The sequence below is a fragment of the Eriocheir sinensis genome, chromosome 35, assembly GCF_024679095.1.
Source record: "Eriocheir sinensis breed Jianghai 21 chromosome 35, ASM2467909v1, whole genome shotgun sequence".
Lineage (NCBI taxonomy): Eukaryota > Metazoa > Arthropoda > Malacostraca > Decapoda > Varunidae > Eriocheir > Eriocheir sinensis.
Genome location: NC_066543.1, coordinates 15,323,976 through 15,336,563, shown reverse-complemented (window position 1 = coordinate 15,336,563; position 12,588 = coordinate 15,323,976). Strand labels below are relative to the sequence as shown.

Genomic DNA, 12,588 nt, shown 5'->3' with positions numbered 1-12,588 from the left:
CACTTGTGACATCAAGATCAAGATTAAGATCACACTCTCATCTGTCCCTCTAATTATTCCTTATTCCTCACACCTTTTCCTCGCGCTCCCATCTGTCCCTCCATTATTTTTCTCACATCTGTTCCTCGTTCTCCCATCTGCCTGTTGTCATATCATACCACTTACTTCCTTTCTTCCCTCCTTCCTTTCTCCAGCCAAACTTTACCTTGATATTCGGAACCAGTCACCGTATTTTATCTCTACCCTCATTCCTTACTCCCTTATGCCAGACTTTGTGACATCGCCCCTCATCCTTTCCCTCCCCTCAGACTTGGTGTTCAGCAAGACGATCGACGGCTGTGATCACCCCACGCGGGCCAAGTGTAGCACCAACAATAGGAACCGAGGCGGTGCAGGCGCCACAACGCCGCCATCTTCAACCTCCATCCCCACCACCACCGAGATCCCCGTTGACTACTCCTACCTCGACGACTATTACCAGGACGACGAATACTACTACTACGACTACGAGGATAACCCGCCCGTAGAGGAGAGCCCCGACGTCGACAGCAGACAGTGAGTTTGGAGAGTACATCTGTTTGTTGAATGTGGAGACTGGAGAGTTTGTATTGATGTTTCCTATTTGTCTCTTTCTATCTCCCCCTCTCCTCTTCTTCTACATCGTCCTTTTCCTTCGTTCTTTTCCTTGTTCTCGTCAATTTATTCATCATATTCGTATTCGTATGTTTGCCTTCTTGCACTTGTTTTACTTTCTTTTTAATCATTGCATTTCCTGTCCTCCTCCTCATCCTCTTCTTCATTCTCCTGATTCTCTAGGTTCCATAACTCGGGAGGTAATCAGTTCTCCAGGGACTCGACTGCTGCCAGTGAGACACCAGAGGCCCAGGACGCCCCTGCTGCTGGAGAAGGACTCGGCGCTCGCACTCGCCCTCAGTACAGCAGCATCTCCCGAGACAGGTAGGTTTTCCGTCCCAGCCACCCCCTTGTAGTTGTGTGGTAGAAGTCCATGTTTGCCTGATCTTCTCCCTCCCCTTTCCCCAATAGTTGTCTGGTCGCAATATAAATTATATCTTAGCCTCACGCCCCAACCTCGGGAAACCCTGCAGTGCCCCATGGCAGTCTCTCTCTTGAACATTATCAGTGGCGTCACGACTAATCCCGCCGCCTTGCCATCCCTGCCCAGTGTAAGTGCCGAGAGGTCAAGGTATTGCTGCATCTCCCACAGAGCTCAGACGCCCGCTCCTGCCACTGAGGACAGCGCTGCCCCCAGTCGCCAGGACTCTCGGGGCGAAGTGAACGCCCGGCCGCAGTACACCACCATCTCGAGGGAGCGTCCGACCGCCCCCGCCCAGCCGGAGGAAACGGGTGAGACTAGGGAGGGCGGCACTACCTCAGGACGCCGCCAGTATGTCAGTATTGACAGACAGCGTCCGAGCCGCCCGGCCCAACCTGAGAGTGAGAAGAGAGAAGCCGATGCCCCCACCACGGGACGCCGTGAATATGTCACAATCGAAAGACAACGTCCTGCAGTTCAAAGCAGACCCACTCAGCCCGAGAGCGAGGCGAGGGAAGCCGATCCCTCAACAGGAGACCTCGAGTACGTCACCATTGAGAGACAGCGTCCTGCCGCCCAGCCCGAGACTGAGACAACGACTGGTGGTGATCCTTCCACGGGAGACCTCGAGTACGTCACCATCGAGAGACAGCGTCCTGCCGCCCAGCCCGAGACTGAGACAACGGCTGGTGGTGATCCTTCCACGGGAGACCTTGAGTACGTCGTCATTCAGAGACAACGGCCACCGACCTCCAGCAGAGTGACGCCAGCAGCCGACACTCTTTTCCCGCAGGAGCCAACTCTTGAGTACGTGACCATTACCCGCTCAAGGGTCTCCCCTACCGCCACTCTTCCCCTCTCCGGCACTGAGGCCACAGTTAGTGCAGCAGAAGGGCTAGAGGGCAGATCTCCCTCCCCACCAAGGTACCACCCTGACCGTGACATGCAGGGCTGCCACGTTGGGCCGTATGTCTCTGCTTGCCTCAGGAGATGCTGCTTTATTCTTGCTCTGTTCTGTGTGCTTTTTGTTGGTGAGTGTCATGTCTGCTTCAGCGCCACCAGTGTTGGCCTCCTCAGGACAACAATGGCGTGGGAGGACCAGCGCCGCACTGACTGTCAATCGCCTCATTCTTTCCCTTCACACTCCCACTTACTCAGCCGGCTCTTTTTCGGTCTGAAAACTTGTCTTTTTTTCTGAAACTTTGGAGCTATGTTGCTTTGTACTATTTGTATATATTTATAACATTCTTAATCGCTAATCCTAAAACATCTCTCCTTCGTAAAGTGTTGGTGTGTTACTTCCACTCCCCGACAGCCTCGCCGCCGTGAGTGAAGGGCGAGTCACCTGCGGCTGGTGCTGTGTTCATCATTGCTTATATCGCTCAACCTAACTCAGCGCCTTTCAGCCATAACGCCTCTTTCATGTTTAAAAGCTGCTGTGCTCATGATCTAAATAATAATTAACCATGAATTTGCATCTATAGTAACTAATCTGACTTCCTGTACGCTATTGGGTTCCGTCCTTCTCGTGAGGAACCACTGGCGGCTGTGTCACTTCATTGTTCTATTGAATGTTCTTTTTTTTCCATCAGGTACGTCACCATTCAGCGAGACCGCCCAGCCACCCCCGCGACCACGGACGCCCCCCTCACCCCCGCGGAGCCAGAGGTGACCAACCCACCCGTAAGTTCGTCCTTCGTCAGCTCTCAACCTCTGGTGGTGCCTCCAACATCAGCGCCCTCAGTAGTTCCCGTCCCCAAAAAGGATATAGTGGAAAATCTGTTGCATGATGGTTTAGCTCATTCTCCGGGTACTGCAGCTCCTTCCTCAGCCGGGCTCCCTGAGTCGGGCGCTGAGGCGAAAAAACCCTCGCTGTCCGCCCCTGGGGAGGCAGAGGCGCTGGGTACTGACCAGTCTGACTTAGCTACACTAACACTTGCTGACCCTTACTCTTCCCCCCGACCACTTGAAGAAGACATAACCAATGACATTGCGCCCCGCAGTCAAAGAGTCTATCGCCGAGAGCCGGCTGCCCGCATTCGAGTGGCACCAGTTCGCACGCGCGTATCCTCATCGCGGAGGAGAGTCTCTGCGGGCCACAGACTTATCCCCAGGGTCGTAACACCGGTGACTCAAGGTGAAGAGGTGCCTCAGGTGACTCCTGGCAGCGGCGTGCTTTCCTTAATGAACGTCCCAGAAATCAGCCCGCGGCCTGTACCCACCGTGCCCAAACTCATGCCCATCAGGGTGCCCTTTGGCATTGCACCCCCACAGGAGGCTGAGCCTACCGAAGAGCCTCCAACTGAGTCTCCCACGGAAGCCTCACCTATACCTGTGACTGACACATTCACTGAGGAGGCCACTGAGACAGTCACGGCTGGTGACAACGAGCTAGTGCCAGCCCATGAGCACACACACATAGCCGACGCCTCCTCTGTAGCAGGGATTGTGGATGACTTCCAGATAGAGGACTATTATTATTACGACGATGAATTCCTTGACGGGGACACTCCAGTGGCAGAGACCGACCTGCCCAGCCATTCCAAGAACGAGGTGGTCCAGGAGGCGCAAGCACAGGGAAAACAGCTCCTGGCTCCCACAGACCACACCAATGAACAGCAAACAACAGAGCAACACCAGCTGGTATTCGACCACACAGAACACCACATTACAGGGCACCACTTAGATGTTGACTACCCCACAGAACAAGTGGCAGAGCAAGACCACAGGCCATGCGACCACACCACAGACCACACCACAGACCAACATCACACCCCTGACCAGCATCACACCACAGACCAACACCACACCACAGACCAGCACCACACCCTTGACCAACGCCTTACTACAGAGCGACACCACATTGTCCAGGGCCACATCCCAAGACAGAAACACCTTTTCAGAGCAGATCACACCGCCGATCCACACCACGTGATCGAGCCACACCACGCAACTCCCAAACATCTGATCAAGAACGCACTCCTTTCCCCAGATGACATAGTGTCGCGCATCGAGAAACTGGTGAACGAAGGCATTACCGACGACATTGTTGGTACGCCTCATGACCTTTGGCTCCACGGCGGCCACCTGGACGAAAACACCGCACCTCTCGCCGCCCACGCCACGATAAGTGACTTGGTGGTGGAGCCCGCTGCCTCTGTTTCTCACGGCCACGTGATTCACGGCAACGTGTTGACTAAGAGTGTGTCAAAGGACAACTTTGGGACACAGGATCCTGTAGGTAAAGAGACACAGCATGACGCCACAACTTACGATTATTACGATTATGACCACTTTCCGCAAGACTTATATGCACAGTACGACTACGTAGCACACGATGGTCATGTTGGAGATGTAGACTATTTGGTACAGGATACCAATGTCACTGATGCAAACAATGTGGCGCAGGATGGCCCCGTGGCAGACACAGATTATACGGCACAGGATGGCCCCGTCATTGAGACAGCACATTTAGCACAGGAAGGCAATGTTACTGATACAGACCTAGTACATGATGGCCACTTCATTGATGCATTCGATGTTACAGAAACAGACTACGTTGCCCAGGGTGTCCATGTGACCCAGGATGATTATGTGACTCAAGATGCCGATACAGCAGATTTAGACTCTGTGACAGTGACAGACAATACTTTACAACATGGCCATGTGGCAGGTGTAGACTATGTGACAGAGACAGACTACGTGACAGAGACTGACTACGTGACGGAGGCAAGCCCTGCACCACAAGGCGTTCAGGCGACAGACGCAGAGTACGCAACAGAGGCAGATTTCGTGCCCCAAGATGCCAACACGACACATGACACGCAAGTGACAGATGCTCCTACAGACAACGTGACAGAGGCAGAGCACATGGCACAGGACACCCAGGTTACACAGACTGACCAGGGTCTTCAAGATGGCCAGGTAACACAGGGCACCCAAGTAACACATGGTGGCCAGGCAGTCGCAACAGACTACTTGACGTATGCTGACTATTATGCCGAGGATGGCCATTATACGGACACAGACTGGACGTACGCAGACTACGATGCTCAGGGTGGCCACGGGGATTATGAAGACTACTGGTCACACGGCACCCATGACACGCAACAAGGTCGTGTTACGTCACGTGGTCGTGTTACGTCACGTGGTCGTGTAACATCACGTGGTCGCTTAGCATCACCATCACGTGGTCGCTTAGCATCACCAGTCCGTGTAACATCCCGCGGCCGAGTTGTTCAAGTTCCGACAGCACATCATGACACTGTTACACAGGATACCAAAATATCACATCACGACAATTTTGCTAAAGATGATACGGTGACACAATATGTCTCAGTTGCAGAGGACATTCCAGTGACACAACGCGACACTATTATACGGGATGAAACAGCATCACAACACACCGCTGTTGCAGAGGATGTTCCACCAATACAACACGATAATGTTGCAGAGGCTGGTCTGACAACACAACAAAGCACTTTTGCAGAAGATAGCCTGTCAACGCAAAGTACTTTTTCTGAGGATAGTTTGACAACACAGCACGACACTTTTGCAGAGGACAGCCTTACAGCACAACACGACACTTTTGCAGAGGATAACCTAACAACACAAGGAAACACTTTTGCAGAGGATAGCTTTACAACACAACACGACACTTTTGCAGATGATAGCCTGACAACACAGCACACCACTGTTACATATGATGATACAGCAGTTCAAGACGAAGGTATTGCGCAGGATTATATTGTCACACAACACGACATGAAAGAACAAAGTGCTCACACCTCTCAGACGGAGCAGTACGCAGATTATGATTACTACGGCATTTATGACTATGTGGCGGAGAGCGAGTTTGCGACGCAGAATCATACGCAGAGTGACCAGACGGCACAGACCGCTGATGTCACGCATAGCCAGGCCGGGGCAGAGCATGACTATACGGCATTCGATGATCACTTGCCGCAAAGCGATTTTTCATCCTTTGACTATTACTACACGACAGAGAACGACTTTGCTTCCCACGATTACATTGCACAAGAGGCAACGGCTCACGGCGGTAGCTCGCTTGACCCACGCGGCAGGGAACTGACGAGGGGCGATGACGCGACACAGACAACTGACACAACCCAAACAGACGCTACCCAGACACAAACTGACACTGTACACACGGACACCCAAACAACTGTCCCTACCTCTAACCAGGTTGGAGTTACCTCACTTGCCTCTGAGACTTCCCTAACCCCAGCGCCCCCTGCCGTAGCCACAGACCCTGTAGAGCCCTCGGCGTCCCTCACTTCAAAAGTAGTGGTGGTGGCGGGAGAGACAAACGCCCTCCATAAACCCCTTGAAACATCTCACTTCCCCAGCGAGTCTCTCCGTAGCCCTCCTCCCCCTCCCTCTTCTTCTTTAACGGTGCATGATACTGAGGTCTTTTCTGAAACTTCGAGGGATACTTTGCATGACGGGACTCTCCACTCGAGGATAAGGGAGGGCAAGGATTCTCCTGCTGTGTTTGTGCATGACTCTCAGTCTGACGCGGCGCTGGAAGCAGCAAATGCCGGCGGGAGCCTGCATTCGCATCAACCCTTCCTGAATCTTGAAAACTTCAACTTCGAGGATTACTATTACTACGATGAAGATTTCCTCTACGGCGACCTTAAGTCCCATAGCCTCGACCCCACAACCGCATCCACCTCATCATCATTATCTCCACCATCACCCACCACCACCTCCAACACACACGACACACCCACTACAGCCACTTTCAACACTCACAAACAGGCGCCCATACGCAAGGGTGTGAGGGGTCGAGGCGTGGGGCCGCATGCGGGGCCGTCCGCCGCCATCGGGGACCGAGGCGCCTACTCTCGCCTCCACCTTCCTCCTGTGCACCTACAGGAGGTAGGTGCCGGGAGGGTAAAGGAGGGGGAGTCAGGGGCCCAGGAACACCCGGTGGGGGGCGAGCGGTCCCCCGCCCTAGTCCCCGACCCGCAGAGGAGGAAGAGGCCCGGGAACGACGACTCCCCCATTCACGTAATTATCCCTGGTTCCACTTCCTCTTTCTCCTTCCTTCCTCGGTGGCGGGTGTAGCGTTTGTATGCGTGAAGGTGTATGCTTCTGGACTGTACATATGTGTAAACCTCCTCTCGACTTCCTTTCCCCATACCTACCTCTTCCCCCCGTATCTTCCCTCAACCCATCCATCCTGCTCCAGCCCCCTGCCCCCTCTTCACCTTCCTCCCTGTACATAGTGGGTAGTTGTTGAACTCATCGACAGTAAGCTGGAGTGTGCAGGGGTAACCCGCATGTGTAGGGGTGCATGTGCTGCGGGTGGACAACGCACCCAGATTGACGTATTATGTACAGTAGCAGAGTTGACTGAGTAATGAAGGATAAGTAAAGATGCAAGTTAAAACGTAGAAGTAAAAAGTTGATCGTAGCACAGCACTTGACCGCCAAGTATAAGTTGTGTAACTCACTGACCACAGAATGCCCTTAGCATCTTCGATAGCAGCATGACTATGAGATGATGTTGATTAATGTTTATATATATAGTATATAATCATAACCCTTTAAGTAACTTGACCCCTCCACCCCTACCCCCCAACACTGACGTTTGACCGACCCTTTACGTGACTTGATGAGCGGCTGGACTTGGATGGACTTACTTTTCTCTTTCAGGACTTGGAGGGCAAAGAGAGGAGAGGGGACTGTGAGAGGTCACCAGGAGAGACCCCGGTACCGCGGTGGCTCTACCTGTGTGCTCTGATTGTTCTGCAACTCCTTTGGTATAAGTGACACACGTGCTCTCTTCCAGATTGCTCTCCTCCTCCTCCTCCTCCTCCTCCTTCTCCTCATTTCCCTTTAAAAGACAAAACTAAATGACTTAAAGAGTTGGATAAGAGAATGTATTGATTTCCCTCTGCTTTGAAGACTTTGTCAGTATTGTCGTTCGTGGTGCTGTATTGCTTGACCTATTACGTTACGCCACCACTGGATTTTTCCCATTTTCCCTTCCCCTGCCTCTTCCTCCTCATCTTTTTCCTTCTCTCCTTCTATAACCTGTTTAGCTGAAGACACACTCACCCCTAACACACATCACCATCACCATCATTTCCACCATCACCATCATCTAATAATCAGAGCCATTATCACTAACGCAAGAAAATATAATGAATGAATAATAAATAACAGGAGCAGTGCGTCTGAAAACAAAGTCGTGGTGAAAGAGTTTTCCTTTGCCATTTAAAACTTTGTGTTCTGCAAAAATTTATTTCCCTTCCTAATTTGTAACGGTGTTCGCCAAACGAGTGTGTGCATCTTTGGTCTGGATGGTGGTTTGACCTTATAATTTACTAAAAAAAACTGGTCCGCTAGACGTAAGAGCTTGCTGACATAATTATGAATGGTAAAACGCAAAATATCAAGTCCCCCCCACAAATGAGGGGAAATATTGTATTAGTCTCCCCTTATATATACCGTTTTCTTCATCAATGGAAATTTTTTGGGGTAACTTAGTTATTCTTCTATAAACATAATAATTATGGTCGGTCATCTTGGACTCTTCCTTCTCGTTCACGTATTTCTGAAAGACAAAAAGAGGTTAAACGCTTCCTCACGAGTGTGTCTTTACGTTCATGGTGTAGAATCTTTGTCAAATTACCAGTAGGGTCATAAAACTACCCTTGGAAATGCCCACTAATCCTACGAAAGCTATGTTAAATATGTGTGCTTGGCCGCCGAAAGGTTTGAGAATATGACCTTATTATGTCTTCGCCCTTCCCCCAGAACAGCTTGCAAGTTTACCAGGGATGCTAAATATTTATCTCTAACGATAAACTAACGATAAGTGACCAGTGAAGACAACGGGAATGTAAGGATGACTCATTTCGAAACTGTCTTCAAAGTATTGACCGTACGAAATCATGACGGCTACTAAATGAAAAAATATCAGAAAAATATTTACGTGCATTGAAAAAGGGAAATTAATACCACGCAACCACCAACACCATTGCCAGATTGTACAACCACTTACCAGACTCCGACGCTGCTGTAACCAACCCGCATCGCCACACCACCACCACGCACCATATCATCGCACTCCACGCATGCACACGCACTTTAATTGAGTTGGGGGAAGTACGCGGGGATAGCACTCCCTCTAGAAAATAATGAACCCAAACCATTCCCCTTGTTAACTACCATCCCCTCCTAGCACCCGTTTTGAAATAATGGCATATAACTTATCGATAAAGTACAGTGCCTCTCAAAAGGGAGACCATACCCCCTGAAGTCGTTATGTTAATCAACCACTACACACACACACACACATACACACACACACCACTCTAATCTTTCTGGTTGCCTATGAACTATGTATATATACTTCAATGCACCAACCATCTGAATCCATCACCTCCCCTCATTTCTTGGGTTCTTAAAATTTCGATTAGACCTACAAGATTGAAAAAAGAAGAGATGTAATTCTGGTACGGTCTGATCCTGTGACTTGACTTTTTATGATTCTCCTTCCCTTTCTGCCGTCCTCCTGTCCCACCCCCTCCTCCTTTGCACTGCACTACCTCGCTCTACACCACCCCCGACCATCAAACAGGACGCGTGTCTCTGTTGAGTGTATTTGTTGTCGTTGTCACTGTCGTTGTCCTGGGTGTTTTTTTCCTGTTTATATGTGCACTATATGTGTCCTCCTATCTACATGTTACTTGCTCTCTCCTCAATGCACTTTTTTTTTCATATTCAGTTTTCCTGCTTCATGTTCTTATTCAATTAGTTTCACGATATTAGTAACTGAAAGGCGTAGCTTTTCTCCTTTATTATTTTATTATTTTTTTATTTTAATTCTGTTATATTCGTCTTAATCTTGTCTCCCTTAGTATATTTTAGGCATTATAATAGATTTTTTTTCAGATTACAAAGTGTGCTCGTGTGTGTGTGTGTGTGTGTGTGTGTGTGTGAAATAGAGAGAGAGAGAGAGAGAGAGAGAGAGAGAGAGAGAGAGAGAGAGAGAGAGAGAGAGAGAGAGAGAGAGAGAGAGAGAGAGAGAGAGAGAGAGAGAGAGAGAGAGAGAACGTGTGTGTGTGTGTGTGTGTGTGTGTGTGTGTGTGTGTGTGTGTGTGTGTGTGTGCCCTTGAGGGGTTCTAATGCACTCTTCCCCGCCCGTGTGTCGTGTAGGTGGAGGAGGTGACCCGCCCACTGCCCAGGATTCGTGTGCCCACCCCCCGCCCGCGCCCCCAAACGAGGCCTCCAAACTTCTTCCGGGCCCGTGCCACCACCACCACCGTCGCCCCCATTGAGCCCGACACCCAGCGCCCGGAGACCCGAGAGCGCCCACGACGACCCCTGGTAGAGGTTGCCCGGCGGCCCACACGCCCCGAGGAAGAGGCCCCCAGCACGTTCCCAGCTACAGAGTTCCCGGAGATCCCAGAAACCAGCCCCGTCACCTTCACCAGCCCCGTCACCTTCACCGACCCCGTCACCTTCACCAGCCCAGCAGTAGAGGAACCACTTGATGCACTTCCCGAGGATGATGTTCTGCTCACCACCTTCTCACCGGAGACTTCTGTTAGACCCGCCTTGACCTCCGTCAGACCTTCCTTGTTCTCTCTCTTCACTGCCATCCCCACCACGCCGGCTGTCACCACGCCAGCCCCCACCACGCCAGTCCCCACCACAGCGGCCCCCACCACACCGGCCCCCACCACGCCCTCTGAACAACCTCGCATCACTCCAAGACCCCTGCGCCCACGCCCACGCCCACGCCCGACACCCGCGACTATTGATACCACACCACAACCCACACCGCGACCCAGACCACCCCGACCTACACCAAGGCCCACACCGCGACCCACATCCCCGCCCCGCAGCTCCCGCCCTACGCGCCCTCCATTCAGTCGGGTCCACCAGACCCCAGCGCCAGCTGGCCCTCCGGCATCAGCGATCCTCGAAGGAACTGATTACTTTGACTACTACTACGACGACTTGGACGGCGCACTGACGGGCACGCTTGGCGACTTGGCGTCGCTGACCGACAAGGCGGTGCTGATGCCCGACGGCTCGGTGCAGTGTTATGACACCGGCTACTTCACTCACCCCGACTCGTGCAAGAAGTTTATCTCATGTTCCAAAACCGTGCGAGGGCTGGTGCGCGGCTGGGTGTACACTTGCCCACAAAATCTTGTGTTCGACCCCGTCGGCGGCATGTGTAACTGGGCCGAGGCTGTCGACTGTCAGTAACAGTTAGCAACCATATAGTGATAGCAACGCGGAGGGACGACAGCGGCGCCAGGCCTCGGCAAACACGGCAGCAGCAGACGAAGCAGTCCTCGTCCTACCATAACACATCCACCTCAACAGTAGACAACTTGCAGCATTGCCTCACAGTTCATGACACTGTAGGATCTGCTTACCATGACACGGTGAAATAATATTACATTTACCCAGACATACAGCGCCTTTCACAATCCACACAAACTACTGTTACAAATACTCGAATGTGAAGCATGTCCCGTGGGCACCACCCGCGTCTGTCCACGGCACGGGCTCCGTCCAGCAGGGTCATGCGTCTTCTTTGGCCTCCGGCCCTGAGGTTCAACAAAAGCAAGGCCGTCTGGCACAAACACAATTTTGTTGTTGATTTAATTATTTCCCAATTTTAGTTTTATGGTTGTGTGTGTGTGTGTGTGTGTGTGTGTGTGAGAGAGAGAGAGAGAGAGAGAGAGAGAGAGAGAGAGAGATATATAGATATATATATATATATATATATATATATATATATATATATATATATATATATATATATAAATATATATATATATATATATATATATATATATATATATATATATATATATATATATATATATATATATATATATATATATATATATATATATATATATATATATATATATATATATATATATATATATATATATACAATTATTTTACCAGATTGGGCACCGCTGTAATTCCGTGTTGAATGTGTATATAGTATTTTATAATAAACATCCTTAAGTAAACAATTATTCACCCTTCTTGACCCCCAGGACACGTTTGTAGTGGCGCTTTGAGTAATGTTTTGTTCGTCCTTGGGCGAAGCGGTGGGGAGAGGCAACATTGTGGTTGCCAAGAGAGGACCTGGGTTCGATTCTCGGGCCGAGTGGAGACGGGTGACCAGTATCCTTCAATCCAGCAGTGAATGAGTAGGCTATGGATCTGCATGGGTGTCAGGTGGTGGTTGTGTCCCGCATCCCGGATGTGCGTGTGTGTATGCCGTGAACTCCACGCTCATTTGAGACATGATCTCAGACCTTGCTGAAGGACACACACACACACACACACACACACACACACACACACAGAGAGAGAGAGAGAGAGAGAGAGAGTAACAAAAGGAAGAAAGGAAAGGAAAGAAAGAACGAAAGGAAAAAAACAGATGGAATAGTGTTTGTTTTTATTAGTATAGCAACAGCAGCAGCCTTGGTGGAAGTAGTAGTAGCAGTTGTAGTAGC

The 12,588-nt window shown here is 50.5% G+C and overlaps 1 protein-coding gene across 5 annotated transcripts in view; it reads left to right on the top strand.

Moving 5' to 3' along the window:
* LOC127007474 (proteoglycan 4-like) overlaps positions 1-11,805 on the top strand; it is a 65,488-nt gene extending 53,683 nt beyond the window's left edge. For 2 of the 5 annotated variants that reach the window (XM_050878542.1, XM_050878544.1), the window contains 5 exons: positions 309-555; positions 817-957; positions 1,226-1,978; positions 2,647-7,090; positions 10,250-11,805. In XM_050878542.1, coding sequence (XP_050734499.1) covers positions 309-555; positions 817-957; positions 1,226-1,978; positions 2,647-7,090; positions 10,250-11,311 — 6,647 coding nt within the window. In that variant the 3' untranslated portion in view covers positions 11,312-11,805. The remainder of the gene's footprint in view (positions 1-308; positions 556-816; positions 958-1,225; positions 1,979-2,646; positions 7,091-10,249) is intronic. The other 3 variants (XM_050878547.1, XM_050878543.1, XM_050878545.1) reach the window with 3 other exon arrangements.
* The last annotated feature ends 783 nt before the right edge of the window (positions 11,806-12,588 follow it).